At 40.4% G+C, this 19,259-nt stretch overlaps 1 protein-coding gene and 1 pseudogene across 4 annotated transcripts in view; both read left to right on the top strand.

Moving 5' to 3' along the window:
- The window catches only part of ARMC3 (armadillo repeat containing 3), a gene marked incomplete at its 5' end in the record, with an annotated part of 97,915 nt that extends 87,171 nt beyond the window's left edge, over nt 1-10,744 (top strand). For all 3 annotated transcript variants that reach the window (XM_080666745.1, XM_080666744.1, XM_080666743.1), the window contains 3 exons: nt 1,406-1,606; nt 3,684-3,846; nt 10,326-10,744. In XM_080666745.1, coding sequence (XP_080522871.1) covers nt 1,406-1,606; nt 3,684-3,846; nt 10,326-10,535 — 574 coding nt within the window. In that variant the 3' untranslated portion in view covers nt 10,536-10,744. The remainder of the gene's footprint in view (nt 1-1,405; nt 1,607-3,683; nt 3,847-10,325) is intronic.
- Nucleotides 10,745-17,670: 6,926 nt separating this feature from the next.
- Nucleotides 17,671-17,915, top strand: LOC308253946 (V-type proton ATPase subunit e 1-like; annotated as a pseudogene). The gene has a single exon. The product of its transcript is annotated as a V-type proton ATPase subunit e 1-like (transcript).
- The last annotated feature ends 1,344 nt before the right edge of the window (nt 17,916-19,259 follow it).

The following is a 19,259-nucleotide window of genomic DNA, read 5'->3' as shown; positions in this document are numbered from 1 at the left end:
AGAATCTTCAAATAGTGATTGCATACATTCTAGCCAGGTTGTAGGATTATATTCAGTGGGAGAGACAGGTTAAAGTGTGCTTCCTCCATGTTACCTGGAAAAAGAACCCATGCCATTGTTTTCGTTCAACTCGTTAATTAGAGAGAATCAGTAAGATGTTAATATTGGGTCAAAGAACATTTGAGAAGCTAGTTATTTAGTTAATGTTAGAAAAAGACTGACAAATTACATAACAAAACATACTGTAGGATAGTAACCATCCTATAGAACAATAAACTGTAACCTTTGAGAGTATCTTTTCCATTAGACAAAATAATTGCATCTTTGGTAAACAAAAACCTATATGATAACTAGTAATTTCTCTAAATCTGGAAATTTTAATTAATATTTCCTTCTAATTAACTAGTATCTTCATTGTTTACTAAGTATATTCCATTTTTTCTAAGTACAGAACTAAGTACATTTCAATGGGTATGGGGGGAGGTGGAAGTGAGCAAAGGAGGGATAGATGGGGACAGGAAGAGACTTAGCTTTGGGCAGGGGCACATGATGCTGTGTGCAGATGATGTTTTATTGAGTTGTACACTTGAAACCTGTAGGTTTTATTAACCAATAAATTTAATTAAAAAAATAACTAACTACATTTCCCCAGATAAACGTTTGGTGAGTTTTTGTCCCTGCATGACAAGAATTCTATGCCATCCTTGTTTTGTTTTGCTTTTTTCTATGTTTTCAATAATTTTTCTTTTTTTTTTTTAAATATATTTTATTGATATTTTACAGAGAGGAAAAGAGAGGGATAGAAAGTTAGAAACATCGATGAGAGAGAAACATCGATCAGTTGCCTCCTGCACACCTCCCACTGGGGATGTGCCCGCAACCAAGGTACATGCCCTTGACCAGAATCGAACCCGGGACCCTTCAGTCCGCAGGCCGACGCTCTATCCACTGAGCCAAACCGGTTTCGGCTCAATAATTTTTCTTAAAAATTGTGATCCACATTCTTCCTTCAGAAGGTGTCAACTGAAGCAAGAGATGATATGAAATTGGCAAAGACTCCAGGAGAAGGCAACCTATTTTTTTTTTCAATTCAATAAATATTTATTACATGCTTATAATGGGCCAGGAATCTTGCTATACAATTGTTCAGAAAACCAATTGATAATTTCTATTGATAATTTTCATAATGTGTGTGTGTGTGTGTGTGTCTGTGTGCGTTCTCTTGAAATTAATATCTCCTGCAAAGCATAGAAACTATAAAAATCTGTCATTGAAAATTTGACAAAAATATGGTATGGTCATTGAGGTATAAATACTGTATTTCTGGGATGCTCTTCAGATGAATACAGAGCAGTTTGTGCTTATTCATTTTGTGATTTTTGATTGTTGTTCTTTACTCTTAAAGGAAAAGTAAAGGTAAAAAAGAGGAGGAAAAACTAAAGGAGGAGGAAGAGGTTACAGTGGTACTAAAATGGGCTGGAGAAGGAAACGTAGATAAAGAATGGTCCCCTCCTGCTGATCCTGACTTCTGTGTTTATGTGTATGAAGTGACCAAATCAATACTTCCCATAACCAATATAAGGGATCAGATTGAGACTCTTGCAAAGTAAGTTGTTTATATACACATATACAATTTGTGGAAAATATGTTTTATTTTAGTGGTTTGCATTTTTCAGCCAATTTTTAGACAACTACACTATAATAAAATTGAACTTTATAGTTCCCTACTTCTGACTCTGAAACAGAAATACAATGAATTGGGGAGGAAATTCTCAATTTCTATTTTAGATCAGATTTCTGCCAATAATCAGAAATAGTAGCTGAAAATTCCCTAAAGAAAAATACCTATGTATATGCCAACTATGTTTTACTAAAATAAATAAATGAGTATAGGCAAAAAATTCCCGTCATTTTTCCAGGTAAACCATGAAAAGCACCTTTCAATCTTAACCTTGAAGAAGTTATAAATAAATCAAAAGTTTGAAAATGAAACAATTCCCTCGATATATGGGGTGCTCACAATTTAAAGAAATTCTATTGTGAATTATTTGTAAACCCACAAGTTATTTTCTAATACAAATAACCAACCCCTATTTTTATGTTATATGTTTCACATTGCTCTAAAGTGGGAGCATGAGTATTCTAAAATGTTTGGGCAGGCTCAGTGCTCTGCATAAACAGTGAAGTTACCTTCTTAATTGGAGCATTTAATCTGGTTCCACTAGCCGTGGTCGGCAAACTGCGGCTCGTGAGCCACATGCGGCTCTTTGGCCCCTTGAGTGTGGCTCTTCCACAAAATACCACAGCCTGGGTGAGTCTATTTTGAAGAAGTGGTGTTAGAAGAAGTTTAAGTTTAAAAAATTTGGCTCTCAAAAGAAATTTCAATCGTTGTACTGTTGATATTTGGCTCTGTTGACTAATGAGTTTGCCGACCACTTCACTAGAGAAGCTGAGAACTTAACGTGGTAGCTGTGAGGGATTAGGAATCACTAGAAGCGGAGAGCCTCCCTGACTGACACCAACCAGCAGCTGAACTACTGGATTGGCAACAGCTGCGGTCTCCACGGGAGCTCGTATCTACTCCAAATAGAAGTGAGCTGCAGTCATCAAACCTGGATGCAACAACTGCAAGAAACACAGCCGCCAGCACTGGAATAGAACATTTTTGGCTGCTAAAGTTTTCCTAATGTCCTTGAGACGTGATGACTCAAGCAGAACTCTGATTTAGCTCATCTCGACATTTGTCAAATTTCCTCATGCTTTGTTCCTATCAGAAATACTTCTCATCATTTCCCAAATAATTGCCTTGTTAACCTGAGTCCACATGAAGGTAGAGACGCAGAGATTTGTCCCCATGCTTTTGGTTGCTAGCCCTCATTACAGTACACGGGGCCAGGTGGGACTGCAGGTCAGATAACTAGCTTTCTCTCAACTCTTTCTCTTGGTTGTCACTGTTGTTCTTTGCTCAGTTCTACATACAAAAGGAAAATTCTGTCTTTAAAATATCCAATTCTACCTTTACTCCAAGATGTAGTAACCTTAGTCTACAGGGAATTTTTGTAGTGCGTTTACTGACTTCTTCAGTGAGAGCCTAATATTAAGAGAATATTAATAGTAAACCTGTTTACTAATTTTTCCTTTTTGCCTCCTCCTCTCTCCTCTAACTTCAGTGTTACATAAATACCATGTCCTTTTCTAAATTTAAAAAATAATTAAATTAAAAGAAAAAATTATAAAACTTCAAAATATTTGGGGATCTAATGGGAAAATTTCTATGTGCTCGTCTTATCTCTGAGTTTAAATTTCTTTAAAAAAGGACTATATGTTATTACAATGCCTTTGATTTTAGATTGAATCATTTGCAAATACTTTTCAAGAGTAGGATAAAATTTTAAAACTGCATTGAGAAAAATTTAGTGATACTGATTTGTATCTTGTTGTAAGCATTGGGAAAATTAGCATCATTTCTTGCCACGTGTTGAATGAAATGTTTAGAATATCTGTTTATAAATACTACTTTGAATTAGTAAGCAGAATGTTATCCTAGTTATAGTAAGTACATTTTTAAAGTAAACAACAAAATCAAAGAAAAAAATATATATATAATTTTACATATAGTTACACTCAAATTGTCTAAAGTGAGATTCAACCTGATTGATTTTATCTCAATGCAATTAACACAGGTATGTGGCAGAAAAAATGGGCGGTAAAATTCCAAAAGATAAATTACAGGATTTCAGCTGGGAACTTCATATAAGTGAACTAAAATTTCAACTTAAATCCAATGTTGTTCCAATTGGACAGATCAAAAAAGGAATCTTCTACCATCGAGCTTTGCTTTTCAAGGTATTTAAGATGTTTGTCTCATTTGCCATGAGGTAAAAATGTTTTCTCTTTATCATAATGGAGTGAGCAAGCTGCTAGTATTTAACTGGATAATATTAATCCTGTCACTTAGATTTACTTATATTTGAGATATATATGTATGTGTATATACATATACACAGGTATATACACTGAGTGGCCAGATTATTATGACCACCTGACCTTTGTAGGCAAATTAGCTGTACACTGCATCGTATGGGATATGGAAGCCGAACGCCTGTTTGAACACTTTTGCTGTCTGCAGTTACCAAGATAAAATGTCTCTAATTTGCACAGGAACACAAGGATTGGACAGTCGAACATTGGAAAAAAGTCATGTGGTCCAATGAATCACATTTCCAGTTGCATCATGCAAATGGCAGAGTGAGAATTTCGCAGAAACAGCATGAAAGCATGCACCCCACATGCATGAGTACAACGCTTCAAGCTGGTGGGGGGCAGTGTTATGGTTTGCGGCATGTTTTCCTGGCATGATTTGGGCCCTTTAATTCATGTGGAACAACGTCTGAATAGCACAGCATACCTAAGTATCGTTGCTGATCAAGTTCATCCTATCATGTTGATGACGTATCCCAATGGAGATGGCTTCTTCCAACAAGACAATGCGCCATGCCACGGTGCTCGTATTATGCAGGAGTGGTTTCAAGAACATGAGGGATACTTTACCTTGCTTAGGTGGCCCCCACAATCACCAGATCTCAATCCATTTGAGCATTTGTGGGATGAAGTTAAAAGAGCCATCAGGCAGCTGGTTCCACAACCATCAAATCTCATAGAACTGGACAGTGCTATTCATCAGGCATGGTGTCAGATTCCTCTCATCACCTTTCAACATCTCGTGGAGTCAATGCCAAGAAGAATCGCCCCAGTATTGAAGGCAAAAGGTGGCCCAACGAAGTACTGATGGGGTGGTCATAATAATCTGGCCACTCAGTGTATATAGTCACAGACTACTGACAGCATATTCATTCAACATTTATCATGTACCAACTGAGGGCCAAGGCCTCTTCTAGGGTTTGGGAATATAGAGATTCCAAAGTGACAGTTCCATACAAGGTATACCAAAGCCAGATTTGTGGATTCTGTGGTGATGTCAGGGAAAATTTCAGGAGAGAAAATGATATAGTGGAAGTGACATAGGATTTTAGCAGGTAAGGAAGGAAGACAAGAGTATTTTAAACAAAGCAAACATTTTCTACAAAATAACAGGTATGAGTCAATGGGCCATTTGGGAGATGTAGAATAGTTTGTCTGGACGAAGAAAGAGGAAGGGTTGGATGAGGCTAAAGGACCAGATCATAAAGCATCATGTGATTAGCCACTGAAAAATTGTTAAGGGGAATTGAATGGGTAACATGATTTGCAAAGACTATTCAGGTAACAGAATGGGGAATGGATTAGAATAGGAGCAAGACTGGAGACAGGAAAACCAGTTGGAAGGTTACTGGAGCAGAATTATGGGTGACCTATACTGAAGCCATAGTTGAGGATGTGAAAGGGTGATTTAAGAGGTAAATCTGAAAGGAGTTGGTGACTGCCTAGGTGTGGTGTGAGAGATTATAGGAGAAGAGCACAATGATTTCTAGGTTCTAGGCAAGGCATCGGCTGATGAAGGCATTATTTGCTGAAGTGAGAAAAAAAGGATCAGGGTTAAGAAAAGAAATGATCTTTGTTTTTCTCCATTGTATCCAGTGTCTGTAGTATATTAAGAGCTAAGAAAATGGTTTCTAAACCACAGACTGAATGTATAAAGTCTTATCCTCTCCCAAATACTTGTAAACCTCATTGCATCTATGTGTACACTGAGTGGCCAGATTATTATGATCTCTGAATGCATAATAATGTGGCCACTCAGTGTATATCCTATATAATAAAAGGCTAATATGCAAATTGTCCCCTTGACCAGGAGTTTGACCAGCAGGCAGGCCGGCCAACTGCCCATGTCCCCTCCCCCTGGCCAGGTTAGCCAGACCCCACCCATGCACAAATTCATGCACCGGGCCTCTAATATATATACTGAGTGGCCAGATTATTATGTATTCAGAGATCATAATAATCTGGCCACTCAGTGATCTTGCCTCCAGCTCTTAGCTAATTCTGTTTACAATCCAGATGTCAGTCTTTCCTAATTCCTTGAATTTCTTGCTCTCTTAATTCTTCTCTCCTGTCTTTAATCTCTTTCACTCTTAGCTATTTCTCCTTTAAAGTCTAAAATTAAATCTACAATATTTAAAGAGTAAGTATCTTTTCTTTTCTCATAACATCCACAACCACTACAATGGCTCCTATTCTGAAGACCATCACCATTTGAACTATGTGCCAGGCACTTGATAAATATAATTGTGAAGAGTCTCAAAAATGCCAGAGTGAAATGACTCCTTGTTTTAGAGATAAGAAAACAGATATTTATAGGAGAAATTGGCCTAAGGTCAACCAGAGGTACAACTGGAATTTGAGCCCCTGCCTATCTGAAATAAAACCTATCAGAATACTTCTCTCCATACAATTCTCATTCCTGGTCAAAATTCTGAGTCATCTCAACTCCTTGTTCTCCCAATGGGACACCTCTCATTTTTCTTCTTAACTCACTGTAGTCTGGCTTTTGCTCCCTCTCAATAAGGATTATAGTGATCTATTGTCTATCTTATTTGATATGTTGAAGAATTTGTCATTGATCATTCTTTTTCTTTGACATCATTCTCTTTAGTAATGTGTCCTCTTTTACTACTTCATCTCAATCACCTTTGGAGACCTCTTTTCCTCCACCCCTCTCTTAAATGTTGGGGTCCTGCAAGGTCCTCATCAGGCTTTTCCCTTTTCTCCCTTTATGTACTTCACAGTGTGAGGACATCCCCTCATGTGGCCTTAAATACACCTAAAGTTTCCAGACCCTTTCCTCTGTCCCACAAATCTCTCCTGATTCCAGACCTATGTATGTCTTTACCCTTGAGCTGGATACACTTAAGTATCTCATAGGCACTGTATTAGTCTGCCTGGGCTTCTGTAACAAAACACCATAGATAGGCTGCCTTAAACAACAAACATTCATTTCTCATAGTCCTGTAGGCAGAACTCCACGATCAAGGTGCCAGGAGATTCAATGTCTGGTGAGGGCCCACTTCCTGGTTTGCATCCAGTTTTCTTAATGTATAATCATTTGGCAGAGAGAGTGAGTGAGAGAGGTCTGGTCTCTTCCTCCTCTTATAAGCGCACTCCTCCATCCCATCATGGGAACTGCGCCCTCATGACCTCATCGAAACCTAATTACCTGCTAAATACTCCGTCTCCAAATACCTTCACATTGGGGGTTATGGCTTCAATATATAAATTTGGGGCGGGGGGAGGGAGACAAATATTCAGTTATAACATCATGCCAAACTGAATTCTTTATCCTCACACCTCAACTGAGTCTTGCAATCAATTACCCAGGTCTTGGCCACTGCTGAAATCCTGAACACTAATTTAACTCACTGATGAAATCTCTTATCCTTCCACCCCTCCTAAATCTTTCACTCCTCTTATATATTTTTTGTCTCTTCCATTTCCTTCCAGTCGTTTGGCTCTTTTTTGTTTTGCCTCTTTGGAAGCCTAGATGAATTGTCCACAGACTTATAATTTGCTCACTAATTTCCCTCATGTTTTTAATACCCATTCTTCCACCCCTCTGCCTGGCCAGACCACCAGTCTGATTGCCTGTCCTTTCCATTAATGACACTCGGGCTGCGGAACATAACAGTGGGGAGTGCCACAGCTGATCCAGGTGTCCACCACGTGTGACATGTGGATAGCCTGGCCACCCTTTTCTAGCTCCTCATCACAGGCTTCTATTTTCCTCAGCAACTGTGCACCTCAGCAACTCTAAGCCACGGGTGGGGAACCTTTTTTCTGCCAAGGGCCATTTGGATATTTATAACATAATTCCTGGGCCATACAAAATTATCAACTTAGAAATTAGCCTGCTATATTTGTCAGACATTTAATTAACTCACCCCTAATGCCTTGGCAGAGCCAGACCAAATGATTTCTTGGGCCTTATATGGCCTGTGGGCCTGACATTCCCCAGTCCTGCTAAACCTTCGCATCTCTATTTCTTCCTGTAAGCAGATGACCTTGTCTCTCACTTCACAAACGAAAGAGAGACATTCAGATTCATCTCAGCTGGAAGCAATATTGTTCTGAGGTTAAGAACTCAGACTCTTGAGACAGATTCCCTGGCTCACACATTAGGCCCACTTACTGTGACCTTTAGAAAATTATCTGACGTCAGTTTTTGTTTTTATTGTTTAAGATATTACAAATAGTAGTATATATGTCTCCTTTTTCCCCCATTGACCTTCCCCTCTCCCCTGGCACATACCCTCACCCCCACTAAGGGTCTGTGTCCATTGGTTATACTTATATGCATGCATACAAGTCCTTTGGTTGATCTCTCATCTCCCTCCCCAACCTTCCTCTGCCTTCCCGCTGAAGTTTGACAGTCTGTTCAATGCTTCTTTGTCTCTGTATCTATTTTTGTTTATCAGTTTATGACCTCAGTTTTATTCTCTATAAAGAGGAAATACAAAGTATCTATTTCACAGATTTTTTTGGTTTTTGTTTTTTATTATTTAAAGTGCTTTGACATGGAATAAGAAATCAGTAAAAGTTATTTTGGAAAAGATAATTAATTATATGTTTATTTTTATCTCCAACCCCACAAGACTATGAGTGTAAAATGATTCTAGTACTAATTCCAACATGGGAGGGATGGTGTTCCACACATCGAAGCAATTCTCCGACAGCAGCTAGGTGTCCTACACTTCAGATCAATTCTGACACTCTCTACCTGGAGACAGCGTCAGACCCCACAGGATAAAGGATAAAGGTTCAGTCCTACAAGACTGCTTCCTCCCCCACTTCCAATGCCAGGCACAGCCCAGGTTATCACCTGTGCTTCTGACTAAACAGCTATAGACGAAGCTTCCAACAACCCCATCATTGGGTTTGATTAATTTGCAAGAGCTGCTCACAGAACTCAGGGAAACATTTTACTTACTAGATTACCATTTTATCATAAAAGGATGTAGCTTAGGAATAGCCAGATGGAGAGAATAGGTTAACGTAAGGGAGAAGGGTGTGGAGCTTTCACCCCAAATCTCTACCTGTTCCTCAACCCAGAAGCCCTCCGAACCCTGTCCTTTCGGGTTTTTGTGGAGGCTTCATTACATAGGCATGATCAATTAAATCATTGCCATTGATTGATTCCACTTCCAGCCCCTCTTCTCTCCTCAGAGGTAGTGGGAGGGAGTAGGACCAAAAATTCCAAACATCTATTCAAGTGGTTGATTCTCCAGGCAATCTGCCCCCATCCTCACGTGTGTCCAAGTCACCTCATTATCATAACAAAAGGCACCTTTTTGGTTTCATTACTTAAAAAATTCCCAGGGTTTCAGGAGCTCTGTGCCACAAACCCTGATGAAGACCAAAATATATTTCTTATTAGAAATCACAGTATCACAAAATGCTATACATTCAGATAAATTTAATAAATGAATATAGAGATTATTGAAACAACACAATTCCCGTCCTGTAGTACTAGGAACACCTCCTGAGTACGCACTGTGTGCCAGCATTCACGGCTCTAAGCACTTGACATGTATTAATTCACTTCATCTGTGTAACCACCCAATGAGGAGAGTGTTTGGATTATTGTTATCCTCATTTTACAGACGAGGAAATGGAAGCACACAGAGGCCGAGCCATTTGCTTGAGGTGACAACTAGAAAGTGGCTGAGCTGAAATTCAAACCCAGGCAATCTGAGCCTACCCACCGTACTGTGGCTAAGAAGTTTCTAGATTATTTCAAGGGTACTTTTTAAAATAACCTCAACGTCAAGACAAATTGAAGAAACAACTCCCCCAAAACATAAGCAAACCCTGAGGAGGTGGCAGCAGGCAGCCCAAGAAGGACCAGCCACTCCTACGTTCCCTTCTGCTCCACAGCATCTGTCCACATGCATCACACAGAAGAAATTGGCTAGAAACAGGTCCCCACCCATTTGGTCCCTCCCTCAATCCCACTGTGCTTCACACCCAGCGAGCAGCTTAGGAGCCTGGAAAGATGGATAGAGGCACTAGAGCTGAAAGCCCATGGAATAGCTTTTCTCCAATGGCATTATCAATCTTGTCCTGATACAATGCAGTGTAGCTGCCTAAAAAATGTCACTTCCCAGCAGGACCTACACAGAGATTTTAAATCTACAGGATCTTGAGGAACAAGGGAACATATCACATTTTCTTGGCTCCTATCACATTATTCCACATTTTTCAGCCTCCTTTCTAAGCACTTCTTTGCAAGAGTTGCATATTTCACCTTAACCAAGGTGGGTCTTACAACTGAGAATTTTTTTCCACCCCGTCTCCCTCCTCACTCTGGGTTGATCTTGTGTTTTCTCCCACAGGCTCTGGCTGATAAAATTGGCATCGGCTGCTCTCTGGTTCGAGGGGAGTACGGCAGAGCTTGGAATGAAGTGAAGCTGATGAATGAATCTCAAAAGGGAGTGATTGGAGGTCTCCCTCCTCCTGAAGTATACATCGTTGACCTCATATTCCATCCAGGAGGACTGATGAAGCTGAAAAGTAAAGAAGCAGATCGTTACAGATTTCTCTGAAGTAGCAAGTAAACACAAAAGTGGCTCAAACAAGACATTTATCCTATACACTTTCTATGAAATTCCCCCATTAATTTTACTTCTTTAAATAAAAGTATTAGAAAGCTTCTCTCTGTGTCAGAATGAGGGTACTTGGATTGACATGGTTGTGCTTCTGACTTCAGGCTTTTGGCAAACTGTAGTCTGATTAGATCACCTTATGCTTGTGAAAAGTCCCTCGTGAAAAGCTTATTATTGTCAAAATTAACCCAGCCCACTGCTGCCCTTTGGGATTCTTGTGTAAAACACTCAGCTGCTGCTCACAGGCAATTCTGTGGCCTCATCACTGTCATTCTTCATGCCCAGAGGCCTCAGGAGCACTTGGTTAAGCAAATTCAATGTGTTTTTTTAATGTCTTCCTCCGGTCTCCTTTCTCACTTGCTTAAAGTAAGATTATTTAGAGTTTGACTATTTATAGATCTATTCTGGTATTACAAATTACTTTCTAAAATGACTTTGTTCACATTTTTTGAAACTTATTAAGAGCACTGTTTAATATACTTCACTGAGATATAAATATTTCTAAAAACTATTTCCATAAATTGTATTTGTCCTATGTATGTTGACTTGGAAATACACCTTCAGTTAAAAAAAATTCTGTTTTGCTTTTACACATTTTAATGCTGAGTGACAAAAATATTATTTTAAATTTATATAACTTAAAAATTCTTCTTTTCTGTGAAAGTTTGAAATATGGAAATATAATAAATATTTGCTGAGTTGTGTTTTCAGTATTAAGCACAAAATGAAGCAAACACACTTTTCTAAATGGTAAGAGAGATAAAAATAAGTAATATGATGAATCTCATGAATCTTATTTCTTGGTCAGCCTTTAAGACTACAGTTTTTCTGTGTAATCATTTTACTAGAAGGTTTTTAAAAGTGAATTTGATTTTAGAAATTAAGGCCAAGGTTATTCTATGTGAACCAATCTGTAAATTCAAAGAATGTATAATTCTTTATTTCAAAACAAAGTTCTATATGTCAAATAGTGTGGTCATTATATTTATCATGCAATTTCATGAACTAGAGCATGGATCCAAGGATACATACTCGTCTAAGCATTTTCAAGTCTGTTTTGATCCAGAAAGAATTTAAAGTGGATTACAAAGATATAAAATATGGAACAAAATTTAAAAAAATGAAAAAAAAAACATGCATAAGAGAGTAAAGAAAGCTCAACAAAGCCAGGAATAAGCTTAGAATTCAAATGCATCCATGTAATGCTTATGCATTTGTTTGAGGTGAGTGAAAATTTGACTCTATGCTCTCTAGCAGCCAATGCAGAAGGAAATGCTATAAGTTACATGATTTATAATCAGGGCCACTAGATGAAAGCACAAAGCAGTTTCTCAGGAGGAGCAAAGACCAAGGAATTCCTCTTTGGAGCTTCATACAGATAACAAATGTAATACAGAAAATACCATCTTTGAAAAGCAACCTCCTAGTTAGTTCTGGAACAGTTTTCATAGGGCAATGGCCTAAGATCACAATGGGATGAGGGAGGCTCCCTGCAGAGCCACTGTGACACAGTCCAGGTGGACACCACATTTCTCAGTCTGGCACAGGCAGAGACATTTATTCTCCATTTTGAGACATTATGTATACTGTCTGCCTTAACTAGGTTCTAGGTAATCATGGAACAGGAATGAGTTTAAATTATATTCTCAAATCTTTAAAGTTTATCTATTCTGTTTTACCAGTTAAGTATACAGCAATAAAATTTATTAATTTATTATTAATAATAATAATACAATCTAGTATAAAAAGAAAACATTCACAATAGCAATAAAAATTATAAAATACCTAAAAATAGATTTAACAAAAAATACATAAGAAAAAACATAAAATGTTAAAGAGATCTGACTAAACGAAGATACACACCATTTTCTTGATAGAAAACTCAGCAACATATACATTTAGTATAATTTCATATAGAATCCCAACACATTTTCTTTTTCAGAACTTGACAAATTGTAAAATTTATCTGGAAGAGTGAATGCATATGAATGCCAATAACATTTTGGAATATAGAGGAATTAGCCCCCTCATATATCAGAACATATACTTAAAACACAATCCTATCTAATAAAAGAGCAATATGCAAATTAACCATCACTCTGCTACACCCACAAGCCACGCCCGCCAGCCAATCAGGAGCGAATATGCAAATAAACCCAACCAAGATGGCTACGGCCACAGAGAGCAGGAGGGAGACTTGGGTTTCCCGGCAATGGAGGAAGCCAAGCTTTCCGCCTGCCCTTGCTGGCCTAGGCCTCCACTCAAGGCTACAAAGTTTCAATGATAGAAGATACATAAATCCAAACAGAAATGGCAGCAGCCACGGAGCTGGAAAGAGCAGAAGGCTAGGGTTGCCCCCGGCGATGGAGGAAGCCAAACTTTCCACACACCCTGGCTGGCCCAGGCCTCTATTTAAGGCTACAAAGTTTCAATTATAGAAGATACATAAATCCCAACAGAAATGGCTGCCGCCACGGAGCAAGCAGAAGACTTGGCTCCACTCCAGGCTATAAAGTTTCAGTTGTAGAAGATAAATAAACCCCAGATACCAGGGCCTCTACATGGGTGGCCAGGAGACGTGGCAGGCCTGCAAACCACCACAGGCCCCTCACCCAGGCCGCCTCACACCCCAAGGGAACCCCCACCCTGATCCAGGATACCCTTCAGGGCAAACCAGCTGGCCCCCACCTGTGCACCAGACCTCTATCCTATCTAATAAAAGAGTAATATGCAGATTGACCATCACTCCAACACACAAGATGGCTGCCCCCATGTGGTCAAAGATCCTGCCCCCATGTGGACACAAGATGGCCACCACAAGATGGCCAGCAGGTGAGGGCATTTGGGAGGGACCAGGCCTGCAAGGGAGGGCAGTTGGGGGCGCTCAAGCCTGCAGGGGAGGGCAGTTAGGGGTGACCAAGCTGGCAGAGGAGGAAAGTTGGGGGCGACCAGGCCTGCAGGGAAGGGCAGTTGGGGGGGACCCAGGCCTGCAGGGGAGGGCAGTTAGAGGTACCAGGCCTGCAGGGGAGGGCAGATAGGGGCAATGAGGCTGGCAGGGGAGCAGTTAGGCATCAATCAGGCTGGCAGGGGAGTGGTTAGGGGGTGATCAGGCTGGCAGGCAGAAGCGATTAGGGGCATCAGGAAGGCAGGCAGGCGAGCAGTTGGGAGCCAGCAGTCCTGGATTGTGAGAGGGATGTCCAACTGCCCGTTTAGGCCTGATCCCACTGGGATCGGACCTAAATGGGCAGTCGGACATCCCTCGAGGGGTCCCAGATTGGAGAGGGTGCAGGCTGGGCTGAGGGACACCGCCCCCCATACACGAATTTCATGCACCGGGTCTCTAGTAATAAATAAGTATAAAACAGACATAAAAATAGAAAATATTAAGTCCAGATGTAGCTTTTCTGCTCAATGGGGAAATGATAATCAGAAAATTATGAACTGAGCAAGTGAAGATCTTTTCTATATAAGATTGAAAAAAAGGAGCCATAGAACATAGTTGACAAGTTTGGCTACATAAAACTTTTAAATTCTTATTCAGAAAAAGACAGAATAAGCAAAATTATTTCTGTTCAGCAAAATAAATTGTAAGCAAAATTATAGTCAGGGAGAAAAATTGCAGCCTATGTAACAAATAAAATGTTCATATCTTTAACAAACAAAGAGCTTTTATAAAACCAATGAGATGGTCCAAGGGAGTAGATGATCCACTTGGAGAAGAAGCAAAGAAAATTGTATTGGAATAGAATATCTATTACAGTGGTAATAAACAATCCTTGGATATCAGTCGCTTAACATAAAAGTTATTTATCACATCACATGTCAAACACAGGCCCATAGAGGGGGTTCTGCTCCACACAGTCACTCAAGGACCCAGGCTGAGAGCAGCCCTTCCATTTGTAGCTGGGATGCCTGACCTTGGTCACTACAGTGAGATGAAAGTGCTAAGGATCTCCTTCAGGACTTACAAGCTTTGGGCTGGCATAACATGTTAATTTAGTCAGCACTAGATCTAGGAAATATGGGGCAATGTCTAGAACTATGGAGAGCTGAGTTAGAATCCTATCACTTAAAAACTGGAAACTATGGCAATTGTAGTTGTGAGATTTCAAAAACAATTTATAAAAAGCTACTTGTTAGTTTGCCAGACTCAAAAGTGCAGTTTCTCTTCTGGAAATCAAACCATTTCATTAAAAGTAATATCTAACTTTCAAAAATAGCTATTAATTAAATGGAGAAATGAATATCCTAGATAATAAAGAGCTAATATGCTAATTAGACCGAACAGCTGAATGACCTTCCAGATGACCTTTGGGATGAAGCCAGGGCTGCGAGGGCTGAGGCAGTCAGGGCTGTGAGGACCAAGCCTCTTGCACAAATTTAATGCATCAGGCCTCTGGTCCTATATAATAAAAGCCTAATATGCTAAGTGTCTAGTGGTCTGGTCGTCCATTCAACCAATCAAAGCATAATATGCTAATGATATGCTAAGGCTGCTAAACTGCTCACTGTGATGTGCACTGACCACCAGGGGGCAGATGCTCCAACTGGTAGGTTAGCTTGCTGCTGGGGTCCAGCTAATCAGGACTGAGCAAGACAGGCTGGACATGCCCTGGAGCCCTCCCGCAGTCCCTTCCTGGCTGGCCAACCTCCTGTGTCCCTCCCTGGCCCCAATCATGCACTGGTGGGGTCCCTCAGCCTGGCCTGTGCCCTCTCACAATTCTGGACCCTGCGGGGGATGTTGAAGAGCTGGTTTCAGCCCAATCCTACAGGCCAGGCCGAGGGACCCCACTGGTGCATGAATTCGTGCACTGGGCCTCTAGTTTAAATAGAATTCTTTTCACAGGCTTCCAGCCTTTGAGCAGATATAAATGAGGATTCCAGTTTGCACTGCACCTTGAGTGAGTACGTATCAGATTTCAAAAGTATTATTTCCTGGTCAAAGAAACAGCAATGTCATCCATGAAAAATACTTTTCTTGAAGCTCAAAAAACAATCAAATGGATACTGACCTTTTCTCTTTATTGACGTACAATTCTTTAAACAGTAACCTTTTTTTTTTTTTTTTCAGCAAGATATGTCAATAGCAGTCCTCTGCCAAAGGCAGTAATCGGGAGGTAAGATGCAGGTGTGTCAGGAGATGGTCCTTTTCCCTTAGAGCCACGCACAGGAAGGCTGTAATCCACACACGGATGGTGCTTGTTTGTTTTAACTCAGCTAAATACTAAGAGTTGGATAAACAGACTCTATGAAAATTACATGGAAGACATCACTTTGGTGTATTCTTAGAGGAAGACAGTAGTATCAAATCACTTATCTAGAGCTTAGTATTTAAAAGTACTATTCTGTATTTAAAATTACTTGAATATTATTATATAGGTTACTAACAAAGCTTTGCTTTTAAAATTATTAATATAAAATTTTAATATAAAACTGGTCAATACCTATCTGAGTGTTCAGTGTGAATGTATTAATATAGTGAATTTAAATAAGGCTCTTCCAGAACTCACACGGTACCAGAGACCTGTAGGATCTGCCAATAAATAAACCACAAATCATAATTTAAAAATAAAAATAATTGTTGGGAAAAGTAAAAGGATTGTATTGTGGTGATTTTATTTATTAAATCACTAAGCCTTTAGTATTGAGAAGCAATATCATAACAGAGGTAAAAAGCCCAGGTTTGGAGTTAGAGCTGAGATTAATTTCTGCATCTATCTTTTTCTTCCTGTGTGACCTTGACAAAATTACTCAACCTCTCTGTCACTTAGTTTACTCTTCTGGAAAGCGGGGGTAAATAATAAGGACTATTTACAGATTGCTTACTATGTGTCAGAGGCTAGTTATGCCTTCGCTTAATCCTTCCGGTGACCCTATGATGTATAAGGAGCATTACTCATGTTTAGCAGATGAGGCACAGAGAAGTAACTTACCAAAAGTAACTTGCATACTCAGTTAGTAGTGGCAAAGCTTTAAATTTGAACCAGTCTATATGCTTAATAAAGGTACTGTGAGGAAGAAATAAGACCATGCATATCAATGATAGATGCAGGTGTGCATGTGTATGTATCCATGTGTGTGTGTGCACGCGCATGTTTACAGCTTTCCATGATGTTCATACCTCTGCCATTAGCATGCTTTGAGGGAATATTTTATTCTTTATGTATCTGTCTCTTCTTTTAAATCCGAAGTCAGCAAATGTTTTCCTTAAAGGGCCAGACATCAATATTTTAAACTTTGCCAGCCATACGGTCTCTGTTGCAACCACTCCACTCTGCCATTGTAGCACAAAAGCAGCCACAGATAATACCTAGATAATAAACTTTATGTGGTGAAACAGAGGTCAACCAGATTTGGCTCAGAGGCCACTTTGTCAGCCCTTGCTTGGGTTGTTGAGCATTTCGAGGGCATGGACATGGAAGGGCTGTACTTTGCTGAAACTCCTCCCTGGGCACCTGCGTAAGCATGCAGGGGAGACTCACATGGGCATCTTATCTTCCCTGCTTTCTCCAGGCTCCATGGTGGATCTACTTGATATCCATCTAATGAATGCCGAAGCAGGTGCCTTATTTTTCAATAAGGATGAGGACAGACTTGGCCTATCGAAAAAAGAAAATAAATTTTCCTGTTCTCTAAAGTGTGAAGGGCCTGAGGCTTTACCCTACGCATGAGTTAACTGCCACAGTTTCAAGGTTGCTGTCAGAAGACAAGATTTCTGGGTCAGAGGCAAAGAGCTTTTTCACTCATGCCACAGCAAGTAGCATGAGACAGCTTATGGTGTCAGTTCTCCTGGCTCTCAAATCTCCTGAAGGCAATGTGAAGGGACCCACATAGATGCCTACAAGCACAGTGGGTTGTGTTACAGGATAGGAACCCTGAGCTTAGAGAACCCAATCTTTTATGATGGAGAGTAAGCATGCCTGCCCTTTTCACCAGAGAGGAGACATTATATCCTCTGAGGCTGTTTGCTAACAACCTTGAAAAGACAGCCCTGAACAAAGGGCTGTCAGGAAGCTCATGTTTATAAGATATGCAAAGGCGGCGGTGGGGCAGGGCTGGCAGCTCGGCGGCAACCATGGCGTACAGCGGCCTCACGGTGCCTCTGATCGTGCTGAGCGTGTTCTGGAACATCGTCGGCCTCCTGGTGCCCCGTTTCATCCCCAAGGGTCCCAACCGGGGCGTTATCATCACCATGTTGGTTACCTGTTCAGTTTGCTGCTATCTCTTTTGGCTGACTGCAATTCTGGCCCAACTCAGCCTCCCTTTGGACCACAGTTGAAAAATGAAACCACCTGGTATATCAAGTATCACTGGCCTTGAGGAAGAAGACCCGCTGCCCAGCCATGGAGGTCATGACGAGAGTTCCTCTAGATGTGCAGTCACCTCCACACGGGGCCGCCTCCCTTGGCCCGCCTGCCCTGGCCATCCTGCCTTAAACATGCAGGGCACAGCTGACTCTCTTATTCTGCAGTGCAGTGTTCCTCCTGTTAGCCTTTTTACACTTCGATGAATTATGTGCCTCCTTAATCTAAACCGTGCTCCTCTGAGATAGAAGGTGCTCTGGGAAACAGGGCACTCTCCTTGGGACTGTGGACCTGAAGATGGCTCCTGCCTGCTCATGACATGGGGGCCAGTGACGTGTTCCAAAGCTGTCACGAGACAATAAGACTCCAGTGCGGCTGCCACAGGAGAGCATATTCAAGGGGAGATCTGTCCCGACAGAATTACACCAAGTCCATTTTCAGGATGAATTTCTTACTTCTGCCATCTTTTGGAATAAATTATTTTCCTGCTTTCTATGAAAAAAAAAAAAAAAAGATCTGGAAAATTGTCTCCCAATACCTTAAGCAATTCGTACAGTACACAAAACTTTATGCAATTTCTCATCTATAAAAGAGATGATTGACACCTGGTTATGTGAACTTGCCTTCACCAGTACTTCTATAATTTTATATATACTTTATATGCATATACAGTTATATGTATACATATAATTATACAAGAAAGGTCACAGTACATCAGCTTAATGATTCATGAGGCCAATTTTTTTTTCTCTGATAGCACCGTAGGAATATTTCTGAGAAGATATGGCAGTTATCCTCAATATTACCCGGTAATATTTTGTCTACAAGTTCGAATCTAAATTCAGATTAAGCCTCATCTTCTCCCTAAGCTTCTCCAGATGTCTTTTGCTCTTCTGATGACCTTCTGTAACACTTTGTCAGTCAGTTTAGCATTTTCCCATAGCTGACTGCCTGGCATTGCCATTTTCCTAAAGCACACATATAGCATGTGGGGTAAAGAGCATGGGTGTTCTTTGGCATCCGAGAAACTTGGGTTGAGTCCTGCTTCCACCATTCTTAACTATGGGATGTTGAAAAAACATCTTGGTTTTCTTGTCTCTAAAATGGGGTGATAATAGCAGCCACCTCATAAGGTTGCTCTGAGGAATAAAAGAGATAGTGCATATCACATGCTCAGCACAGTGCTAACTAACCAGAGTAAGCAGTTGACAACCATTAGCAATTATGCTCTGACCCCCCAATAAGACAGAGAGCTATTTCAGGTCTGCTGTATACCCTACTGGTACAGCCATGGGCACAGAGTAGCTTGAGCAGCATTTGCTGACTGTCTTGACGCCTGAAATTAACTGACCTTAAAAAT

Source organism: Plecotus auritus, assembly GCF_963455305.1.
Source record: "Plecotus auritus genome assembly, chromosome: 1".
Lineage (NCBI taxonomy): Eukaryota > Metazoa > Chordata > Mammalia > Chiroptera > Vespertilionidae > Plecotus > Plecotus auritus.
This window is presented reverse-complemented; position numbering and strand designations above follow the sequence as displayed.